General features: G+C 34.9%; 2 protein-coding genes and 1 long non-coding RNA gene across 10 annotated transcripts in view; 1 reads left to right on the top strand and 2 right to left on the bottom strand.

Annotated features, from left to right (window-relative positions):
* The window catches only part of LOC119635205, a 44,832-nt gene that overhangs the window by 4,103 nt on the left and 15,449 nt on the right, over positions 1 to 25,280 (top strand). Inside the window, exon 2 of the long non-coding RNA XR_005247036.1 lies at positions 13,396 to 13,463. This is a non-coding gene — a long non-coding RNA (uncharacterized LOC119635205). The remainder of the gene's footprint in view (positions 1 to 13,395; positions 13,464 to 25,280) is intronic.
* LOC119635200 (probable serine/threonine-protein kinase DDB_G0282963) overlaps positions 5,264 to 25,280 on the bottom strand; it is a 40,416-nt gene continuing 20,399 nt past the window's right edge. For 7 of the 8 annotated variants that reach the window (XM_038029888.1, XM_038029886.1, XM_038029885.1 and 4 more), the window contains 4 exons: positions 23,156 to 23,505; positions 22,787 to 22,950; positions 8,064 to 10,128; positions 5,264 to 6,217 (listed from right to left, as the gene is read on the bottom strand). In XM_038029888.1, coding sequence (XP_037885816.1) covers positions 5,307 to 6,217; positions 8,064 to 10,128; positions 22,787 to 22,831 — 3,021 coding nt within the window. In that variant the 5' untranslated portion in view covers positions 22,832 to 22,950; positions 23,156 to 23,505 and the 3' untranslated portion in view covers positions 5,264 to 5,306. Of the gene's footprint in view, positions 6,218 to 8,063; positions 10,129 to 22,786; positions 23,039 to 23,155; positions 23,506 to 25,280 lie in introns of those variants that run through there. The other variant, XM_038029891.1, reaches the window with a different exon arrangement.
* Positions 18,999 to 19,673, bottom strand: LOC119635203 (uridine diphosphate glucose pyrophosphatase NUDT14-like). The gene has a single exon (XM_038029895.1). The coding sequence runs from the start codon at positions 19,670 to 19,672 to the stop codon at positions 19,040 to 19,042; it is 633 nt and encodes a 210-aa protein (XP_037885823.1). The 5' UTR covers position 19,673; the 3' UTR covers positions 18,999 to 19,039.

Below are 25,280 nucleotides of genomic sequence, written 5' to 3' on the forward strand. Positions count from 1 at the left end.
CTTTTTTTTTTTTTTTTTTTTTTTCGTTTTCTTATTTTGTTTAAATACTCACCAATAAAGATTTGTTTTTCTTCTTTTTTTTTTTTCCTTCTCATATATTAAGTTTAAGCAACGTTTTAAACGCAAAACTTTCAACAGACGACTTATTTTGACCAAAAATTCTCCGTTGTTGTCTTACTTAAAGAATTCGCAAGAGATATCTTTCGCATCTTTTTTTTTTTTTTTGTAAAATAGTAGAGATTCCAGAAGTCGTAGCAAATAATAATTTGTAACTTTTGCTAGTGTGTTTGCCTTGCGCTTAATGGTCTCTTAAGCAATTTGGTTCTAGAAAACAATAAGAAAACAATAATTAACCCAAAAATATTCCATTACATGTACACATCTATAAGCACACGTTTACCATAAATTTTAAAGTTAACCTATAAAAGAAGTGCATCTATACGTGTGTCATCGCAATTGCAATGCCCAGATTCACTGTTAAGCTAATGCCTCTATATTATTGAACTCTGGAAAAGTCTGATCGTTGGAATATTCAGAATTTATTATTATTGTTTTTATAAGCTCGTGAGGTGGGCTTATGTCTAGTTATTAGTTAACTAGGTAATGGTTAACCATCGATTGAAAGTGAATAAGTTAGCAGTACTGGACATAACAAATTTGTGCTTCTTCTTTCTTTCTGAGCTTAAAGAAATGGCTCGGTGATAAAAGCTTCACCAATAATGCGCCCGTTGAAGCTGCAACTGGTAGCTATTTTGAAGCATTCAGCCATTCGCACTACAAGCAGGGTACACGCTGTTCAATGTCGCTGCCAAAAGTATATCGAGCTGCTCCAAGAGTAAATTGGAAATTAACTTTTCTTTTTTTTCTGTATTTTCTTTCATTTCGGATTTTCCCAGGGCTATCCTCAGTATTCAGAATATATAAGGCAATACAATTACGTACAGCAATCTCTGAAGAGGTGAATGGGACGCAATGATTAATACTCTCCATACAAGTGTGTTTGTAACTGGACTAGGCTAGCATCGATTACTCAACGTTCGGAGCAATTATTTTACACTTAATATTCAAGATATTTCTTCCATGTCGTCTATATATCCAGTCCAGTCTGTGTGCGTCTTCTATTACTCAACAATTTTCCGTTCGCCACTATCGCCGTTAACTGTTCGATATCCTGAAGTGAATCGTCACAGCAGTCCATTCATTCGTGAACTCTCTTGTATGGTACTGCCGGCAAAACAGGCCAGCAGGCCAGTTGAACAACGTGTTGTCTGCTAAAAGTTATTAGAATTAAATCTAAGCCGTACCAGGCCATATTTGCAGATTCACGAGTGATCATCTGCGACTTTGAAAGCCAATGTGTTTGTGTAGCATTAGTTAGTTTGGTCTTTCAATTAGAACTTGGTACTTATATACGTGCCAAGTGTTATTTATTTTTCTTTTTTAAAGTTCTGATCGGCTGGACAATGACGCATGTCACTAAATCAACTTTGACTGGCTAGACTGTATTATTACGTTACGCGTTACAAATGCAATAAGGAATCTAGTGTACATTCGCTACGGTTCCCGCCCGCCATGTTAATATATCTTGAAGAAGGTTAGTCTGGCTAGTGTTGGCTAGTCGGGATTGTATGGTTAATCCGAAGGCAAGAGTGACTATGTCGGGTAAAGTAAGGCTAAAGACTATATAGTCTAGCGGGGGTCAGGAGCCCACTGGCAAATTAGAAGTACCTGCGGGTAGAAGTGAAAATAGGTGTACTACAGATTAGCGCTTGCCAAGATTCTTCAGGGGGAAGCTTGCATACTTACATATATGTAGAAACCAATCCCCAGTTTGAACGTAGCAGTTAACCAATGTGCGAGTCCTGACTGCTGGGTACCACCCTTCTGAAGTATCGTGGTAGTTGTGGTTTCCATCATTCCTGAAGTGAATAGTTGGATAGGTAATGATAGGCCTCAACACTCCACAGAGAGGGTTTATTAGGCCATACACAATGGTTTCTCCAGCGTAGTTTAGATCCTAGCTTATAGGGATTGTCTAACATTCTGGAGGGCGGCGGTTAAACGCCCATATTAACCCATTTGCCATCGGGCATCGTGGGGGTTAATCTTGAAGGTAGTGTACCCACTACTTAAAGCCTCAGAGACAATTGTACATTCGCTGTTGCGATAGTCGATATGAAAATTGCTCCTCAAGGTGCTTATTTGCGCATTCACAAAGTATAAAATGTATTTATGAGCAAAGTTCATAGTTCATTATGGTATCTTGAAATGATTTATAGCCGTTTGATGAAGAAACAAGAAAATGGTTTTTAGTTTTACGAATTTTTATTTTTTATTATTTAATATAAATTATGTTGCAATTGATGCAATTTCAATGGATTATCTTTTATTACATACATACATCTTTTACTACAGAATTATCTCATTAAATTCTTAACTAATTATTGACTTTATTTATATTAATTTCATTAGTGTGTGCTATTTACATATTTAGTATTTAAAGTGAAGTTTACGATTGCGAAAAGAAAGAGAAATTGGACTTGGACTTGGAAAGGAAAACTAGACTTAAAATGTATCGCGATTAGAATAATTTATATATATATATATATATATATATATTTAAAATTTTTTCTAACATAAAATATTAATTGCGCATAATAAAGAAATGTTATTAGATCATCGGAAAAGAATGCAATTCTATGGGATAACAGAGCTTAACTAACTAATGGTGTATAAGTGCACTTTTCTAGTTAAAGTATTTTTTCAGTTTGATAATCAAATAATATAATAAGTGTTTTAAGAAACACATTTAATTCTAGTTTCAACTAGCGAAGCAAGAATTTCATTATAGTTGAAAAACTAGAGTTTGACATATTTTCTATTGCTATTTCTTATGCTCTTATGCCTTGTGCTGGCTGACATAATCGACGATTAAACGATAGATATATATATATATATATATGTATGTATGAGTGAAACCAAGTTGATGTCTCAATAATCGTTTTAATGTCACAATGTTGTACAACTTAATAGTAAATATAAAACATATCTAATATAATTTAGGCTTTCTACAGTAAGGAACAAATATTTATTTATTTATACATAGGTTGGTTGATACATAATTTATTTTTACATATCTTTTTATGTGTACTTACAGTGCAAATAATGGCCAAAACATTACTATTTAAGAAATTTTAGGGTGCATGACGATAGGGAGTAACAGGGAAAGAGTTTAAAAATTAAATGAAATACCATAAGACGGTGGCGGCACGTAGATCTTTTTCTCTGTCTCTATGAAATATTTATTTTACAACAATTAAAACTGAATTCTAGGCTTTTCAATGTCAATGTCAATATGTGCCTTATAAGACTTCGGAAAAGTAAAATAATTTTCGACCAATTTAAATTCTTTGTAGAGAAAAGCAAATCGCTGAGCTAAAGCAACTTCTACATATATAAAATAAAAAACGAGTAAAAAAAGTACAATCGCCTGCGCGCAATCCACAAATGTGAAATGTGTGTGTTCTCTCAGAAATCCGTCACATAATAAGCAGTGTGACACAGCGAGTTTCGAAGTATTCAAAAGATCAAGTGCCATAAAGAATCTCAGGACGTAACCTTTGCCCGGGCGATTGTTCTTTCTCTTACTCTAAAGGATAACGGACGCTCAGCTTACGGTAAACGAACGTTCAGAATAAATTGGTGAATTTTTATGACATGATGTTATGCAATTGTTCCATTTATAAACTGAAAGTTAACTGATTAGAATGCAATTATTCCCGTTACATATCATACAATCCTCATCTGATATTTGCCCAGTGAATGCAAGAGAAGAAGAACTCTTGTAGATTAAACGTTCAATGCGTATAAATAGAGTAGATAGATAAAAATTAATTTATTTAAATTCATTTGTGACCCCATTATGATGAATTAATCATAAGTTTATTGATTGAACAGACAAGACAAGACGCACTAGATAGACGTAAAACTTAGCCTAAGCATAGATAAAACTAATAATCTCTCGATTTTTCTATAAAGATAGGGATTGCAATTGTATATCTAATAATTCTGAATAAGGACTATACGGTAATTAAATATGATTAAATTTCTTAATTTATTAAAGTTGTAGAAAGAAAACATTTTATACATCTATGTGGTTAAAATTACTCTTTACTTCAATGTTATAATTGTAATAGCTTAGCTGAGTATATGTTGTAAATATAGTTATAACATACATATAAGTAATCGTAAGATATACGTTTACATATTATACAAAGTTACAAACATATACATTCCCATGCTGGAGGCTATTCAATGAATATTTATGGCAAGTGTGTAATTTTCATCATTTGTAAGAATCACTGCGCGCGGTACTTGAACACCAAATACTAGTTGTATTAATTGTAAGTAAATAAATTAAAATAACAATATAAACATAACTGAATACACATACAGAAAACGACAAAGACAGAGCGATTAATAATAGACAGTGATAGAGAGAGAAAGAGAATACTGTATGCAATAACTATATAATAAATAATGAAGAGAATGCAAGTACATACAAGTAAGCATGTAGAGACAAATGTATAAATATATATATATATATATATATATATATATACAATCTCTAGAAAAAAAAAAGACTATTGCAGTGCAAAGCATGCGACTGTTTGTTTTATTACTCTAATACGATTAGGCTAAGAAATCGATTAGATACGTGTAGACACATACACATATATATATTATATATATATATATAGTAAAAAACATAAATTCATGTATTCATACTTATATAATGTAAACACAGTAATGGTCCGAAGCATAAGCTAATAATAACATATAAACTAAAGAAGAGACACACACATACACAGGGTGGCATTAAGAAAGAGAGAGAGGAGAGATAACGAGGAAAAAAATATTTATTTATTATTACTAAACACAATACACAAGCAATGCATATCATCTATGAATATATGAATTAACTTTAGCTACATTAAGACTTGGATCACATATATTTATTGGTTGGTTTGTTAATGATTTGCTCAACGTTGGCTTTGTCATTTATATATTTGTTTATTTATTTATTTATTATTTTTTTTATTTAGTAAATGTTGCTAGTAAAACGCAATTTTTATAATAAATACTTTGCCAAAATATTTCCCGCTCTATGTAGGAAGAATCATCACAATAATGCTTAAAGCAAACAAGAAAATGAAAAAAAAAAAAAAAAAAAAAAAAAAAAACCAAACAACCTAAGCACTAACTGGCCATTGTTTTCTATTTTTCACTTTTTCTCTTTTGCGATTCTATTTCAATTTCAAAAATGTCAACAATGCTTTTTGTATTAAACTGCGATTAATGGTCGAGTCAGCCGTATAACGTACACCGCGCAAATTGCCATCATTATGATCGACCACTCCGTACTCGCCAACAATGAAACCGTCGTCCGTCTTCTCCTCAACACGATATTTACGATAATTGCGTCCCTCGACCACATAAGCAACTTTAGCATCATCATTTTCATTTTGCTCAGCTTGTGAGCCTGCATTTAACCCTCCTCTATAGTTATTATTATTGTTGTTGTTGTAGCTATTATGTCGATTGTTAGTTTTAAGAACGTCGCTACCGCCACCGACGCCGACATCGCCCTCATCTACTACATCACTGTAATCATCATAACTTTCCACCAGCTCGGTATTGTCGGTCTCATCGTTAGCTCTGCCATCATCAGCATTATGTTTATAGCTTGGACTGGCATTACTATGTGCAGCGTTTGTTTTGGCATTTGCGTTGGCGTCATAAGATTGACTTAAATGCCCACGTCTACCAGTTGCTGTTGTTAACGTTGGCATACCTGCCCCTCTTACCTCCGCCTCGTCATCGTCATCTCTGATATTTGTACCGAAGCGAACGCGTTGCCTCATAGGTTTAAAGCTATGTCTAGTTGTTGGTGCAATGGTTGCTGTTGCTGAACCACGGCTGCCATCATCATTAGTCCCAGTACCAACACCAATTACGCTGCCATCTCTTTGTACACCATGGGCTCGTCCGTTCGTCATTACACTCACGGACTCTTCAATTTCGTAATTCTGCTCGGGTGTCGCTGCATACAAATCTTCGTTGTGTGGTGTGCGTTCGGTAGTGAAGTGATGCGGCAGTGTTGCTTCAGTTGTTACTAATGTTGTATGGGAAATTTCGGCAACACACTTGACTAGATCTGCGGAAAAACATGTTGGAAGATGTAACGAAAAATAAATGTGTTAAATTTTTCTTTGTAAATTAATGTCACGAGGAGATCTCCTCGCTTATGTGTACATTTAATTGCAACTGACAGTTTATTAATGCTATCGCTCGCTGTACATGCTACAGATAGCTGACTGAATGCACGTACGTACGACGACTACAATGCATTTCCAAATAAGTGGCAGTTAAATTTTTTTTTTTTGGTGATATTTACTTAACTTTAGTTAAATGCAGCAGGAATAACGCAGTCTATGATTTTAGTTAAGAGACATTATTACAATTTTTTATGAAACCGATATGTTAACCGATCAAAAATTGTTTGTCATTCTTTATGACAGAAAACATCTATAATTCATTTAGCATTGAAAAGGTCACATCACTGATGAGAAACACATAGACATAATATTGATAAAGTTTATGAATGACACAACATTTGGTGAACCATTACATTTTATTGCAAACATAAATGTGTTTATATTAAGTTAATGGACGAAAGTGCAAGCTCTATGAATACAACTTCTTCAACAAAAATTTGTGGATCTCTGTATAAGTCACACACATACATTCTGTGACTTCTACGTTGCATTTATATTTCGTAATCTTACAAATATGTCGCAAACACAACAAGAACAAGTAAGATCATTATAGTCGGGCTATGCCGACCATTAAATACCCTACACCACATTTCATGTGCATATTTGTGAGGAAGTGGACGCAAAACGCAACCTAATGTAGTGCAAGTTTAACCATTACGTAGGGCAGGATGTAAAAATAGTCGTAGATGGTCCAAATTTCGTAGAGCTCATATTTGTGGGAAATTACTACAAAATTATGGGGTCAATTTTCATCACCACATACTAAAATTTAGACTTTTTTGCTTTAAAGAAGGTCAATTTTCGTAAAAAACTTTATTAGGGTAGGATCTTAAAAATAGGCCGAGAAGCTTCAAATTTTTTTACGTTAAATTACTACTATGACTATAACTTTCTTCACGAAGCATTGAAAATTATACCTTTTTGTCGTGTGAACTTCAGTTTTCGGTATATGAGGGGGTTCAAAAATAGCCTCAGTTGGTCCAAAGCTTCCATACCAATTTAGAGCGCCCAAATGCTACTACTTAGCCTCTCTTGCTGAGAAATTTTTGAAAACTGCCATTTTTTTCCATATAACGACTTTTTAGAAGAAGGCGTTATATGGTAAGTGGTCGAAAAAGTGGACCGAGTCGAACCATTTTTAATAGCGTTCGTCCTTGGATGAAAACGCAGTACAAACTGCGAATTATAAGTTGAACACAGAATAGACATCGGACGAGAACACAGATAAACGGTATAATAAAAAGTGAATTTGTCGAAAATTTCTTGCGGTGTTACACATACGTGTGCACGGACAGCGTACATCTCGTACTAAGGGTAATTGGATACAGTTACAAGTATCTCCTTTAGGAATTTTCCTTTCAAAGTGGTTTATAGCACTCCGCTGTCTCTGTAAGCTTAGCGCGGTAAGGCGATCGCTCAAAACATCTATCGACTGAACGCATCAGAAACGCATAACATTCATCCGAAGTAGAAGATTTTTGTAGAAAATCTTTTTAACGTAATTATGATCAGTGATTGTGAAGACAGTTAGCCGCTTTACACATGTTACAGCTTACTGCTTGCTATCAAAACATTATCAACTTTCCCTAACCTTACCCCCTATGTGCATTTCTCGTCATCTTTTGCACGTAAACACAAATCGATCCTAGAATTATTAGTTGCGAACAATAATTGAAAGCAAGAAAATCCAGAACACAAATCTTTAAAGTTCAATATGTAACTTACCTCCATTAGGCAATCCTTTGGCATTTTGATTAGAATGCTGATCCGACAATGACGAATGCTGCTGCTGCTGTTGTATCGGTACATGAGCCGATAAAGATGATGTTGAAAATAATGTGGAAACTGCCGACTCTAAACATGGATTAATATGTGAACGCGATTGCTGTTGCTGTTGTTTTTGTTGATAATTATTTGCAAGTAGTTGTTCATGTTCTTGTTGCTGCGTTGTTGATGGTTTCGGTGCATTTAATACATCGTAAGGTAGCTTATCTAGATTAAATAACGGTATGCGACGTTGAGTCGACGTAGGTGAGGAATTTGCATTGTTACCACTTGATGAGAAATGACGATGGCCAAAGTTGCGTTGGTGATATGTGCCAAAAGACTTGGCCGTACTAGTTGATAAAGACCCGATGGCTGTTGTTGTCATCGCTGTTAACGTTGATGCCGTTGACGAGGTCAATGCATTTTGTGCTTCACCGAAAGCGATACGCGACACAATGGCAGGTCTACGTGAAGATGTAAAAAGGCCATTGCGAGGAGTGGTACTTGTTGCAAATAACGAATTTGCTGCTGGTGTTGCCAACGTTGTAGTTGTTGATGAGTCAGTTGGTGTGGGAGGCCAATAGGTTTTTGCTGGCTCACTATAAACTTTAGCCGGCTGTGAGTAAACTTTTGAAGGTTCGCTATAAAACTTCGAAGGTTCTCCGTATACTTTAGCAGGCTCAGAATAAAATTTCTCAGGCTCCCCATACATTTTGGATGGTTCCGAGTAAATCTTGGCTGGTTCCGAATAGAATTTTGCTGGCACGCTATACATTTGTGATGGTTGCGAATAAAATTTGGCCGGCTCCGGCTGATGAATGTGAGTCAAAGGTTTTAGACTCTCGCTAACGTTGCGACGCGCTTCTGCTAAAATGCCGGTATGCTGCCATTTTTGTAAATCTTGTATGTTCTGTGATATTGAAGAATAGGAAATGGAACGCGATTGCGGACCGTGACCCTCTTTGTTGTCATGATAAATCACTGTTTGGAATGGCAGTAGTTGATCGTCAACACCGGCATGTGCCGATGATTTGGATGAATTCGTTTCATGGTTCGAAATTGTTGTTGCATTATGTTGACCATCATTATGATATTGGTTAGAGCGTAAAGAAGATGCTGCTTGTAATGGTATTGCTAGCACATTCTGGACATTCGTTGATGCACTATTCTCAGAGTCTATTGTATGCGGGCGGCCAGATGTGTTTTTATTCTTTGCCGAAACTTGCGGACGTATTGGTCGTCTTGCCTTGTGTTTGCTGGTAAATGGCTCCACCTCATCAATAGATAATTCGCTTTTATGCGAGCGATTAATGAAGTTATCACCCGAAGTTAAGTCTACTTTTGATGGCGCTTCGGTTGTGGTCGAGGTTAACGTTCTAGTCGCTAATGCAGCTGATGTCGTTAGCTGGGGTCTTTCGTGTTTCCTGCGATTATTAGTTGAGGAACTGGCACGTTGACTGGATGAAGAAACACTTACAGCTAACACCTTAAAATCATCCAAATTTGTTGTTCTACTGATGTTCTTCCTTAGGGTGGGCTTCTCTTTTTTCAAGTCTATTTCTCTTACTTCAGCATCGAGAATGGCATCATTTTCATCGTAATCCTCCAGGAAAACGATTTTACTACCTGTCGTTACCAATTTTACTACTTGTTTACCGTCCTCTTCATGTGACGATGTTAAAGCCTGATGACCTTTCGATCCTTTCTCTCTTAAGCTACGGCTGTTCGCACTTCTTTTCACGTTCTCCACTGGCACACTCTCAGCTGGTGCACTGTCAGCAACAACTAGATCTGACGAGTCTCCGCTTCCTCTCTCTGTTCCACTTGCTGATGTTACACTTCCACCTCCACCACCACCACCACCACCCCTGCTGCCGACATATTCACTGCTATACAAATCTCTTTGCAGTTCATCTCGTTCTAGAAATAATTTAAGAAACTCATTGCCTGCAATGAGATCACTGCTCGAACCTGTTTCCCCTCTAAATGGCCTCGTGTCACTGAGTGGTGTTCGCGCCAACATCTGAAAAGCGTTTGCAAAAAAGGCGACAGTTATTATTGGCATTTGCATTTCATAATTAAGTTTCTATAAGTTATTCCCGCATTTCGTCACCGCAACTCAGTCATAACGATTTATGCGTTTGTTATGGATATTTTGTTGTTGTTTTTCTTTTTGCTTTTATTCAATCAGTTTTATGGGAAAATGTGGATCATGAGCTGTTTGATTGTCTGGCATTTAAAAAAAATTTGCAAAATCTAAACGTTGAAGTTGAAGTTCTAAGAACTTTTACCACAAGATGTCAGTTCATGTCATACGAATGACATTTATTGGTTAAGAAGTGAATGCAAACTGCTTGTAACTGTGTGAATCATTGAATTCTCATTTATCTCGGTATGACTGATTAGACTTTAGCATTACCTTTTAGTCCTTTTTATTTTCATTTCTCTTTCTTCCCTAATCGCTTACGCTTACCATGATTCGGAAGGCGTTTATTTCAAATTCAATTCAAAAATTGGTTATCAAAAAGTAGTTAGCTACTGTTTGAAACAATGTTTATGTAATTTGATACACATTATATGGTACACATTTTGCATCGCCGTTGTTTGTTGTTGTCGTTGTCGTTGTCGTTGTGTGGCTAATGTTTTAAACTGATGTTTAAGACATAAAATCTCCGTCTATTGTTGTTTGCATTAATTGTATGAATAAACGTTTTCAGTGATTTTATGTCAATGTTAACCCGCTAAATGGACATGACATAATTGTCACAACCTAATGACCATGTGGAGTACATTTGCCCATCTGTTAACCACACATGACTTTAGCTTCTTATTGTTTCGGAAACTGACATGCACTGAAAAAATGCTACAGAAAACAAAAAAAAAAAAACAAATTATTTATATATGTAGAAATAAATAATAAAAAAAAAAAAAAAAGGAACACAAGTGCAAACACTTACTTACTAATCATAGAGTGATTTGAGATCTCAGATGATTTTCATCAGTCATCTGTTTAGTAATTTAAGCTGAGGCGCGAAGGTGGTCGAATATGTACATCAGTAATTACACATAGCAGAATAGCAATAAAAAAAAATATACAATACAAAAAAAAAGAAAAACAACCTGGCCACATGTCTGCCATCAACAGCACCATTACCCATATAAACAACTCTATTATTAGCGTAACTAGTGACTATAGCAATGACAATTGCTTTAAAAGTGTTTTACTTCGTTTTTTTTTTTTTTTTTTAAGTTATTGTTACAAAAAAATCTAATAAATATGATCTAAATAACACGCCCACTCACCTATTGCATTTAATTTTAAACACCATACATACTATACTTTGTTGTTAGTTCTTAGTTGAGTTATTAGTTGCAGTTCAGTGTCATGCGCAAGATAGTGTTTGTCGTTTTATGCATTTTGCATACAGGCAACGGGCAGCACATCGTACACATGCGATTGACATAAAACATAAACCACAGAGACTGCTGTTCGAATTTAGAACAATTTATTCGACTTTTTTTACTCTTTTTTTTTAATATTTAGGGGAGCAGTAACTTGTACTACAATGGTTGTCCGTCTGTCCGTGTATGTGTTTGTATGTGTGTGTGTGTGTGTGTGTTGCCGGATATGGTAACTATTACAAATTTCATTTCAGTTTCATTATTAAATTAATAATAAAATTACATACGTGGACATACATAGTATGTATATGAAATCAATAATTCATTTTTGTTCACATGAATATGCATAAATAAAAAAAAAATGCATATTAGAGCTGTCCGCAAAATATGAAATTACGGTACTTTTTGTAATAATTGAATAAAAATGAAAGTAATTTAAATAAAATGATTACTGGATTTACAAAAAAAAAACAGCAAATGAGACAATTATATTCAGCTGTGATCGAATCTTGTATACCTTACCTTTAAAAAAAAAAAGGAGAGAGATATTATATCGTTTGGCTGATTTTCAATAGCAATCTATATAGAAGACCTTGTAATATTTGCGCCAAATTTAAAACGGGTATTTAACAGACAGACGGACAGACATACGTAAGTTATATCAGAATTTTACGGAGATACCGAAGCTTTCTTCTCCATGTTGCTGCAAACAGTTTAATGAAATGAATGTGCGTTGTTGAATGCCCGAACGTAGCCTCTTTAATTTTCAAAGTGAGCTCAAGATGCAGGAGCACGAGATCGTGATCATGAAAGTTAAATATGATAGCAAACCTTTTGTGAAAATATTTTATTTTTAAATCTTGTATAGATTTATGTGACATGTTTTTCTAACATATGCCTATGAGCGGATATGTTGACACAAATCGCTCATAGTAAAATCTGGAAAAGTTAACGCCTATCCACAATGCAGCCTTGTTTCCCTTATATCATGGGAATCTATTGGAAATATCTATTATGTCAGTGAAACAACTTGCAAGGCATTTAAAAAAATTGAAACAATTTTTCACCGCAACGCGATGTGAGGATGAGATGCGGGAGATTTGCAAGTAAAGAGTATGGAGAGGTGAGGAATATACGCCGAGAGACAAGTAGCAATTAGCGCAATTCTTCTATTAAGAAATGTTTAACTCCTGGTTTATGTAACCCTTACTGATCTCCAAAGGTTCGCAAACTGAGATAATGTCGCTTGCAGAAGACTATGGCAAGTAGCAAACGACAAAACACGTTCATCTTATCTTATCGTGCTATACAGCATCGCGTTCCTCCTTTTTTGTAATATGGTCTTCTGGTGACAATTAACTCAGATACAGTTCAGCTAGGAATGAAGCGGTTAGCGGTTAGCGATGTGCCATTGGGCAGTATTGGAAAAACTATTCATTGGATGGAAAAAACTTTATCTTAAGAAAATTAGTTTCCGATATTGTAATCTTTAGTATATCAAATTGTTTCCAATGGCGTAGAATTGTTATGCTTATCTCAATGTCATTAAAAATGCAATTAATTGCATGAATTATGCACATGGTCACGTTCTTACGTTTCCTATGACATTTGAAGTGTAAATATTTATTTCTTCTCTCAATAATTCCATATTTCATATGCAAGACGATTTTCAAGAACATACAGAAAACCATGAAAATTGCTACAAATTTGAAATTAAATAATTAAGACTTAAGCATAATTGCAAATTATATTAAATATTAGCTCAGTGGATTAACTCATAGCTTTAATCAGAAATTCTTAGATGAATAGTTGACGCGAACAAATGCGTTTTATTCTAACCTTAGGTAGATAATTCAATAACAATTTTTTTCTTTTGAATTCGTTTCAGAAAATGATCTTGCAAAAAACCGTAATTTCCCGCAAGTCTTGGGCCTTTCTACGAAATCATGACCTCAGGTAAGTTAGAGCAAGCATTAAATATCATCGACAGCGAACGAGTGTAGAGCTGATCACTACGTTTCTTCTTTATGGCTTGTATAGATACGCATTATAGACACATTACAAATGAGGGTTTAATCGAATTTTAACTGGAGACTGTCGATCCTCGGGCGTGTATTATGAAAGGTTTAAATGCTCAGGGACGATAAGAGTATGCAAAATGCTTAGCACTCCTGGCCGGGTTCTTTAATCAAATGCTTTATCTAGGCAACGTTCTCAGCATTCTCGTTTACGAGCGCTGGATGCACCTATCTTTTGCACGACAGAGTAACGCGACTTATCGTTCTTTAATCGCACAATCTGTTCTTGGACAAAAGTACCAAGAACGGTGTCTCCCAGCATTCCAGTTGTCTCGTAGAAGATTAGAACTTAAAAGTACTCTAATAGTCTCAGAGGTAATGGTGCGTAAGCTATGCTTTTGCGTTCTCGTTTATGAAACGAAACAAAGCAAACCTTAATAAGTAAGAAAATTATTTTCGGTCGCGACAAAGTCTTTTACACTCATCACCGCTTAATACCGATCAATAGTATGTAGACTTTGTATGGTTGCTGAAGCCTCTTTCTGGCTGCAGCAAAGGTTTTGATAAAAAGAATGAAACTTCATTACTCTATAATAGTAGGCAAGGTCGCAGTACCACCCATAGAATATAAATCGTCTATCGTAGTTTGTGAGCAACGAGCAGAAAACAGAGATTTTCTCAGATTATGCTGCACTGTGGTCCTGTCCTTCAATCGATTTGGCTCAAGAACTTTCAATCTTTGTGCCAGACATTACCCAGACAAACGGACGCACCTAAATCGATTCAGAATTTTCTTGCTAATGAAGAGTTTATGCACTCTGAGACTTTCTTCTATAGTTGAAAACATTTTGACGAATTGAATGTACCTCTCATCCTTCGGTGATGGGTAAAAGAATAGAAGGAAAATTAGGTCGATATTCTCTTAGTCTTCTTCATAACTGGTCCGTCAAGATGTGAAAACCGTAAACGCCAACTTGTCAGCTACGAATATCAGTGAGTTGTAATACCTTCGATTCCGAAAGAAAAATACATATGTGTATGCCTCTATATTAATCCAATTCTTGTGTATGTGTATATCCTGTGTATGTTACTCTAATAAAATGATTGATCTATTGATAATTTTCTCAACGGCTAGTAACAGTAGCGAAGGTAAGCCTTCCTTGTGTCTAGCAATACGTAGTCGTGCGTTAGCATTTTCCTTGATTGCATCTAAGGCAAATCGTAGATTGTAAGTGAGGGCGAAACATTCAACCAGGATTCGGAAATATTTCTGTTCACAATGGATTATACAACTCAGCTGCCATAAGCCTTAAGTCATTCCTTTCGTATTTCCATATTCACTTAACTAAATGAACAATCTATATATAGTCGAATGAGTTGATCGATTGCGCGATTTAATTGCCAGAGAATAGAATTATTTCGCCAAGCTAGTCAGGGCTTATCTGCATCGCCTCTTCGGATAATAATATTGAGGTGACTAGCAAAAGTGCACAGAATTATTCGATTTCTTTCAAACTTCTTCATATACGCGACGTAAGGAATGCTTGAACAATTCGAGAAGAAAAAAAAAAAAACAAAACTCACTTATGGCAACTCTAGAGATTACAATCGATTTGAAATTTGTTAACAATTAAAATAACTGGTCATGTAATGAAACTTTGCCACACTCTAAATCGGTTAAAACGTTTTGCACTTTATGTGCTCGTGTAAGTGCATAAACACACGTACACATTTTTATATGAATGAACATGCATTTGACACATGGCTCGAGTCATATGAATGTAATGCCAGCTTTCTTAGGCTGCTCCCACTGGTATTTTTAGCACGTACTCATACACTGTTGGTTAAATTGAAGCGGTAATAATGTTTTGTTGTTATTATTATTATTGTTGTTGTTGTTGTTTTTTTTTTTTTTTTTTCTTTAAGTTCTCAGGCAAACAATAGTAAAATGTTGCCTAATTTATTGGTCAAATGAGAGTACGAAACCGTTTCCATCGCATAGGAGTTTAAAAGCCTTATTCTATTTTTCAAGAGTCGGAAAGCTGCTGTTTAACTCTATTAAGTTAAGAGGAAAGGGAAGGGGAAGTGAAGTTTATGTAAGAGTGCTTGAAAAAATTTATTTACATTTGAATTTTAGTTTAAGGCAATATATTGTTATTTGTTAGATTTACAATATTGCAATAGTGTTTGCCGTTTCGTTTATCTAACTACGTTGAGTGAGTTGAGTGAGGTAAACTTTCATTTGAAAGAATAATGATGAGGTAGAGTGTAATGAATTTAAACACGTTTCATTGCAACATTTTTTTTGTTTTTTGAAAGGATTGCAAAACAATGCACTGAAACAGTAGCTGGAAGAAGAAAAATAAAATAAAAATGAACTGAAAATAAAAAAAAAAATAAAAAACAAACCGTATACCTTCAATTTCATGTCAACAAGAGGAAAAATAAACGAAATAAAACTAAATTGTTTTAGTATGTATTTTATTTCGTTTAATAAAAAAAAACAAATACAACAAAAATAAAAACAAACACAATGGACAAGTTTGTGTCTTAAATCTTTTGAATTGTTAACAATAAACCTAAATTTACTTGCAAGACGAAAAGCATTAACAACGCACGACAATGAAAACTTGTTTCTTCGCTTATTTATTAAAATTTAATTAACACTAATTTGTATGAAATTTTTACTTCATTTTGTTTTATTTGTGTCTTCAGTTTTAATTTCATGACAACTAGAAAAAGAAATTTCAATTTTTTTTTGTTTTTGCAAACAATTTCTGGAATCTATAAAGGAATTCGTCTTTTCACATTTTTATTAAGAAGACAACGAGTAAATAAACATTGAATGGAATATTTATAGTCATTAAGCTATCACTTTAAAGCCCGAAATGTTGATAAGTTTTCATCAATTTTTTTAAACCGAGACAAAAGTCAATCAAACAAAACACACTCTTAACCCGTATTTTTATTTCAATATCAGACTTAATTAAACTGGATTCAAATATTACGAGCACGTTCCTCCATTCAACCATTCAAAGTGAATACCATTTTTTTTTTTTTTTTTTTTTTTTGTAATTCTTTTGAAATACATATCCAATAACAAAAAAAAAAGAAAAAGGCAGAAAAGGAAAGACACGCCAGAATCGACGAATCTTATATGCCTACCCGTCAATCTAAAAAAATTAAATTAAAAATAGTAAGCAAATTAATATTTTTCCGATCCGCACAATAATCGCATTCAAAGCTATTAGTAATTCTCGCAAAAATTTGCACTGAATTGCAAATAGAAATCAGTTACAAATTCCAAGTAATTACAACAGTGTTTGCGGTCGTATGTTGAGAAAGGCGAGCTGCTCTTAAAGAACGCGTCCATTGCGTATGCACAAGTTGTGTTTTTCATCTTACGGACATTTCCGAATGTTACATATGCAATGACAAAGGCAACATAACTACTATAAATATATATATATATATATATATATATATATATATATGGTTTACGAGTCATTGAGTTCATGTGCGATGATTTAACAAAAGTTTCGGAAATAAAGCAAAAAAAGTGTTAATGAGTAATTCTTCTCAGTTGCATTTCAATGCGGATATTTACCATTTTGACGAACGGACAAATTGGTCGATGCAGTTATTCTCTTGTTGTATTTACGTTAAAGCTCCCACGCACAAGTTTTCCAAGCATTATATTTTTAAAAGTCATAACATTTCACAATAAACTCAGCGTACATTTCCAGTTAAAAATTATTTATTTATGTAACAAACAGCAAATGTTATGCCAAACGATTGCTGTTAATTTGACAAAAGTTTATGTTACTTTTTGAATAAATAAAATAATTGATTAGTAACGAGAGAAAAATTTCATATGACACAAAAAATCTTTTTTAACCTGTCTGTCACTTCCTGCTAATACAGTACACGATACGATACGATACGAATACATAACATAATACAAATAATGATTAATGAATACATGCATTATATGGTGGCAAGCAGAGAACAGTAGAACAATGTTTTGTAATTCAAATTATGGAATAGACGCCGCCGCCGCCGCCACCACCGCTACCACCGTATATTTTATTAATTATTCAGCGGATCAGTTCTGTCATGCTTTAATGTCATTCATTTATAAGCATTCGCTGAAATTCGTTGGTTGTTTTTTGACAAAAAAATCGGTTTCAATAAGTCAATAATTGACATACAATATATAAATTGATATGATATCGCGTTCTTTAACCCCCCCTCCCCCCTCCCCCCTCCCACCATTTTTTATTCGTTTTTTGCTCTTTGATAACATTTCGTGTTTTTATGTACTTGAAAAACTTGTTAAGTAATCTTGATTGATTATCTGAAAGTATGATCTATGAAAGAGCGACTGAACTCGAAAGATGTATAGAGCGAGAGAGAAGAGATTATGCTTAATAAAGCTGTTTTATTAATAATTAAGTGCATGTTAGATAAAGAGATTTTTACTCGTGAAACAAGTTGTTCGCTTACATTCAAGGCGCGCCAGGTATAAAGTGAATGGTGGAGGTGTAAGTCATATCTAAACGTTTACACGAACGTATACAAGTCTGTAAATATTTTTTCACTTTTCCTTTTCAACCTTATCATTAACGTGTTCTTTATTTAGTTAATATAATCGTAATTAATATAAATATTACGAGAACATCGCTAATACTTGTGTATGATCGCCGCTGATAACTTTTCATATAATAAATGCTTTTCCTCTCTCGACGTTTGGTATGCAAGGCAGATGCTTCACTCCAGAAGAAGAGTTTAATGGTTTTCTTTTTTGCTTTTTACGTAGAACGTTGTAATGATGGTAATAATGAAATTTAATAAAATTTATCGAGCTACGAAAAAACCATTGCATCCTCTAACCCTTTTAAAAATCACAAGTTTTTTTTGGTATTTCCAATAAAACTACAATCAAATAATTGGCCTTCAAGGTTTTTCCACAAGGTCATTCGAGGTCAAGGGTATCCCATTTCACGTTAGATCACTAATTGGTGTCCCAACAATATTTTATTTTGAAAAAGTTGTTTTTGCTCAAAACCTCATCCTTCCACGTCCCACTCGCTAGGAAATAAAAAAAGGAGCTAAAAACTTGAGGACATGCCACGTTAACGATAAGTCCGCAAAACCGCATAAACTCCTCTTAATAGGAAATGAAAGAAAAAAGGAGATAATGTAAGAATGAGGTACAAAAAAAATTCTAAAAATTTTGTAGAAATACACAAACACCTTACTCAACATTAATGCTTATTAAGAGTGCTGAGATAAGTACCATCAAAAAACAACCGTGCAAACTAACTTTTGATCCAAGTCTAGATATTGAGGGCGATGCGATAACTCCATGTCCCCCTCTTCGGTTTGTTACCAAAAATGAAGTTGAAATGAAGAAATCTACAGCGAACAACACACTAACATTAAAAAAAAGACAATTAATATAAAGCTCAAGAAAGATTTATTCATTTGCGGAAATGTCTCGCTACAATCTCTTTATTTGTTTGAGCGTTTGTTCATTAAAAACCACAAGACTCCTAATAAAAAACTAGGTGGACCGTTAATATTTCCTTTTTGATATACCATCGCACGCGCTTCGTCCACAGAATATTCGACTACATCGATTATCTCATCGCCAACTCCACCGCCAGGAGACTTTTTCTGATTGTCGGTCACTTCGCAATAATACATAATCTGTTTAGAACCTTGCGTACCTACGCCGCATCTGTAAGAGAAAATTTCTTCAAGTTGATCCACAGGCACATCATAACCGCACTCCTCCAATATCTCTTCACGGGCAATCTCACGCCACGACTTATCTTTATCTACGGTACCAGCACATATTTCAAGAGTAACGCCCAACTCTATTGGAAACTTTCCAAGATCTACATTTGCCACATCGCCGCCATTGCTTGTTACAATAGAATGATAGACAAGCGGACGAAACTGCTTGACAAACACCAACTTTTGTCGGGTTGTGTTAAAAATTACAATCGATACACTATCGTGAACCTTGAGTGCGTCCCAACTCTTTTCTTTTCCATTTTGTATATAATGCAAACGAAACGTTTTCACGTACGCGGAGTCTGTAGGCAACGGCGCTATCCACATTTTATCGATTTTCTCCATATTCCGTTTAAATTTCCGTAAATTGACGTAGGAAAAAAGCAAGGCACTCTATATCTTTTCAATATCTACAAAGGAAATGTCTTTCTGTTCTAAAACTATTGTAATTGAATGCCTTGTAAACAGAGTGATGAGAATGATACCTAATAAAGATAAAAGTTCGAGCTTACGCATCGTATCGCTATACACTGGCATTAGTTACGCGCCTTTCTTACCCTTATGCACGTTTCGACTAAAAAAAGTGGTCTGCTTCTGAAGAAATTGAAAAAAAAAGAAAAGATTTTTGTTTAGTGTATGCTGAGAGAAGGCTTGACATAAGCTACGTCTATTTTAGAGCTAAGCATTTCAGGTTCAAGTTTGCAAATTTATTTCTTCTTTAAAGCTGTACAAGCGGTCTGACGCAAGCTATTGATCCAGTTGAAGAAAATAAACGTCTTGAGTTAACTGATTTTTCTGCTGGCGAGCGCTCACAATAACTAACTTTTCTACTCTAGTCAAGAGCTACACTGGTCTTGTCATTTGTAATATTCGGGATAACGCTTTGGTCATATTATACGTCTGGGAACCGCGATTACCAAGTCAGTGTTCGCGAGTTCAAATCCCAAGCGCGATAGAGTTTTCTGCGACCGTAATTATAGTGAGTGCTTAGTCAGTGAAGGCTTAACACCTATCGATTGGACCCACACTCACCAGGCTGCGGCCGCTATCACTACTCTTTTCTCTTTCCTCTCTTCTTCTTGACAATCACCATGATAGACGAGCAGAGACATCCCTTGAGTGATGGATGATATTCAAAAAAAAATAAATAAATAGAAGATAAAACATTTCAGGGAAATTGCTTAACTACGCGAAATAAGTTCGGCTTTCTGAGGTCATGCAGCTAGTATTGGGCGGCCCTCTTCTTCGCAGAGTAAACAATTCCGCAGAGTGTACCTTTCGATACGCATGGCCAGCGAGTGCCTGCTATAGCTTTAACACACCGTTGGTTCTCCGCGTCTTTAATTTGCTCAAGGTCGCAACCTTAGCGATCCCTTTCGTTGAAATGCGGTAATCAAGTTTCGATTTGCAAATACAAACACAGATTTAATACAGATATTACCATGATAGAACAAAGGCAACAATCACTAAATCTCTTGCCGATTATTACATAAACAAATACATAAGTGAATCCTTTGCTTGAGCAATACCTCGCATTTATAAATTTTTTTGAAGAACTGATAACCCTCTCGATCCAAACTTTCATTGCTTTATTTTCTTAATTCTTCGCTTAATTAAATTAATTAAAACTTATTTATAACCTCGACGAACGTAAGGCTTACTTACAAGACATATATAAAAGAAACTTTCATTGTGTGATTATTTGTTATAATCGCATTAATAACAAGAGCGCAAAATAAAATAAAAACTTAAGGCTTCAAATGAAGAAATAATTGCACGCGATTATTGCTATTTAATAGCGATAATCAATTAATCATAACTACAACAATAACAATCAATTACTTACGTCTTGTGTTATCACAAGGCTTTACAAAACATACCACATCGATAGGTCTGTGCGCATATACAACATATTCCCACATGTATACGAACATAATCAAATGCATGAAATTTAGGTAAATGGGGAACTTTTTCACTTTGCAGCAGAGCAGGGCTACATGCTATGTATGCTATGCATGCCTTTGAAAGTCGACGCTTTGAATTGTATTAGTTTTTAAAAACTCAAGCAACTTTTACTTTTACAATTGCAGTCGATTAACACATAAACCCACTTTCTGCTATTGTATTATTATGCTAATTGAAAAGTTCGCGGAACACACCCTATAAGTAAAGGCGAAAGTAAAAAGAGAAACGATCAACCTAAAGAAAAACTGACATTGGCGAGTGTCTTAGGCGAATACATAAAAATTACAAAGTGTGGGTGTGTCAATGACTAGTATCCCTCTTTCTAATATGGACTAATAATAATAATAACAATAATAATAATAAATATAATATCGGTCTAGAAGGGAGGTTTTTGAAGATGTTACCGCATTTCAATTATCTGTGTATACTATATGCAATATACTATTGTGATTGTATCCAAAGGCAATAGGGTGTCACCTCGTTAGGAGGGATTATAAGTAGAGAAGGAAGGAGTTATGAAGTACTATTTGCGTACGTTCATAGCACTCATGGTCATCATTCCATGGAAAAAACTATCACATAATTATGTGATACTAATTAGTAACACCCATCCCCCCACGCGAAGGTTTATTTTTTTTCATAGGTTATAGTGCCTGCAAAAAACCAAAATTTATAATGTTACGACTACTCCAGCAAGTCCCACTGAACTATAGAGCACATGCGTTCCATGTCTTTCTCACTTTTTTTGGGAAGGACTTTTAAGATTGTATAAGAAAATAGTCGGCCACCTACTATGGCTGGCTTAGAAAGAACATTTGTAACCAATAGAAAAATTTTGCTGTCAATGCCTGTTTTGTGGAAAGAAGTAAAGAAAAAGAGGGAAAAATAATGCTGTTCTACGCAAGACTCAAGACGCAAGAGACGGATACTCGAATATAGGGTATAAAAACCAAAAATTGCAGAAAGGGCTATTACTGCGCTTGAACTCACTTCGCCTTGACATTCATTTGCGCTCTTATAAACGCAATTGCTTTACCATAAACCATACTATGTTAAAAGTATCCAAATTCCTCTTGCAAAGGAGATTTCACTTCCTTTAGATATTTTTTTTTTATACAGAACTGATTCAACGACAAAGGAATTTCCAATACATTTCATTTGAATTGGTATTAAAATGTTGCTCTCTTTTAGTGTTCACATCTCAACTTATATCCGATTTTAACAATTTTTAGAGCAACCGTTGTCCATGAACTTATCAATTAGTCTGGCAAAACAATACCGTTGAAATATGCAGGTCATGCACTGCTTAATAGAATCTATTAATTATTTGCATTCCTCGCCCACTTTCCCATAATTTCGCACATAAATATTAGGACGAGTTTAAGAAGGGGACGAAATTGCGGATAAAAATAAATTTATTTATAATAGACGCCTCAGTAATTTGTGATGTTAATAGCACTATATTAAGATATGATTTGTTTTTTAATTACTTACCAGTAGTAAAAATATTAGTTTTGTAAAGCCGCAAAAATGTGCCATAACTATGTTGAAAGGTTTTCTATTGAACAACTTTCAATTTTCTCAGTCTGATATCTCTATGCACTGCAATGTTCTTCTTGTCAAGATGAGCGCTCCAGGTGTGTGTGAGAATAATTTTTCTATTTCGATGTTAGAAAAAGTCGTTATGCTGAAGTTACTTATGTTTATATGTGTAAATGTATGTGTGTATGTGTTTGTGTTTGTTTATGTTTGTATGTATGACTGTGTGCGTGCTGTGTTTGTGTGTGTGTGTGTGTGTGTGTGTGTGTGTGTGTGGGTGCGTATGTGCGAGGATTCTTTCTTAAATATCTTTTAAAGCAAAACCTTCAATATTCGCTTTGGCTATGAATCATAATGATGATCGTATAGCGATTGCTGCCACCGTTAACGCCGTCTTGCGGCAATGCTGAGCCATTATTGATTGTGGCAGCAGTAAAGACTAATTAAAGCTTTAGCTGTTGTTTCTCTTCTAAAATTTTTCGAATATATTCGTTTTTGGTGTGCGGGCGTGCAATACACTTTGTTTTTTTTTTTTTCCGCGTTTCTTTAAATATGGTATTCCAATTCTTCCTCTCTCTTTCGCTCTCGCTCTCTCTCTCTCTCTCTCTCTCTCTCTCTCTCTCTCTCTCTCCGCCACGTCTTGTTAGTTAGCAAAACAACGGGTGTTTTAGTAGCTGCAATTATTCAAAAATATAAAAAAAAATCGAATAAGAAAAAAACAGGTTAAGCATTTGGATATATATTTAATTTGAAAAAAATTACTTTGCTCGCTGAACGCAAAAAACCGAAATTATGCAACATTATTATTGTTAAATATTTCTAATTGCAAATTATACACTATTTCAATAATAGTAGAGAACTAGATTTTTAGCACGTTTTAAAAGATATTTCCAGTAACTTCATATACGATATTTTAACGATATTTTGTGTGAAAAGATAATGAGAAAACAAAAAACAAAAAAACAAAAAAAGATTAAAGCAAATCTCTTTGAAGCACTCATCATCATCACAGAGATAAGAACGCCATCAACGTCAATCATAACTTGATTAACAAGAATTAAATATGATTTTTGAACGGAGCGAATAAACAAGAAGACAACTTCATAACAGCTGTTGATTGACTTATAAATTATTTTATTGATTTTTTTTTTTTTTTTTTTTTTTTTTTTTTATTAAATTCGGCGAAATATCACATGCGGGAGTACTGCATTCATTGTGATTTCAGCGATGCTGTCGAAATTCAAACATAGCAACAACACCAGTTTCTTATAAAACGTAGCAAGTTAAGACTTTCGTTCTTATGCCTGAATTTAGAACAAGCACACATAAAATGTTTTTTTCTCTAACGCTTGATATTAAATCGCGAAAGCGTTTTTAAAAAAACGTGCATAACGTGCTCAACAGTTTAACCTCGTAACCCCAATTCAATGTACGAATTCAGTTGGCAATGGGGGGAATGTTAGAGGAATGATGAGATGAATTATGAAAATAAATTATAGAAAGCGTTCCCCCCCCCCCCCCCCTTTTTATTCAACCCATCTTCGTATTTCCCAAGACTTGGGGCTAACGTTAATTAATGTACCATCAAGGTAAACTCGAAAGCTCGAGAAAAACTACGTTAATCGAGCTGCCACTGTGAAACTGTGTAGAGCAATACAGATGCCCGGCCTTGGAAAACATTTGCAGCAAATTTTAGATCGATAGCTTCCAAATTGATAGAAAGAACTGTGCACTTGATGGGTCCTGGAATTTTACCTGCGATCCTAAACAAAGAATGCTATATCAATTTTGCGATCAGTGCGGGCTCGTGCAAACAGGACCGACAAACGTGGCTAAATCGTTTCAGCACCAAATTAAAAAAGGCACAAATTTCATAAACACACGGCTTATTCTACAGAACAAGACACTTATGTGTAATGGAAAACCGAATGTCGAACCGATGCAATAAGTCAGAACGTGTACCGGGTTGTCGTCTTCTACATCTTCCTAAAGTGAATACATGAATCTGTGGGATAGCTGTGATGCCAACGTGTCGAAGGAAATAATAAAAAGCTGCGCGTTGTCCTCTCCGCAGCATAAGCAAAAAAGATCTTTCCTCTCGTGATAGCTGAAACGTGAGGTCAATGCTCGAGAGGGTTTGCCAAAGTGATAAAGCACTACCCTAACCTTTCCTTAGTAGCTTGTCTACTAGAAGATAGCACGGATTCCGATGTGAGCTTCGTTGGCATGCAATCTTGCGGAGCAATCAATTTACCCCGTGGCAGTTTAGCTTTTTTCAGATTCCATTGCACCTCATCTTTGTAAATGGGCAGATAATGGTTCGCTATTTTCTGCTTCGTGAAACGAGAAGATGTGTCGGAAAATGTCCAAAACTGACGACAAAGACTACATATATTTTCGCAACGCTTCGTTCCAATAAATGTCAATATGCAGGTATATGCTTAAAAAA

This window comes from Glossina fuscipes, unplaced genomic scaffold (genome assembly GCF_014805625.2).
Source record: "Glossina fuscipes isolate IAEA_lab_2018 unplaced genomic scaffold, Yale_Gfus_2 3, whole genome shotgun sequence".
Lineage (NCBI taxonomy): Eukaryota > Metazoa > Arthropoda > Insecta > Diptera > Glossinidae > Glossina > Glossina fuscipes.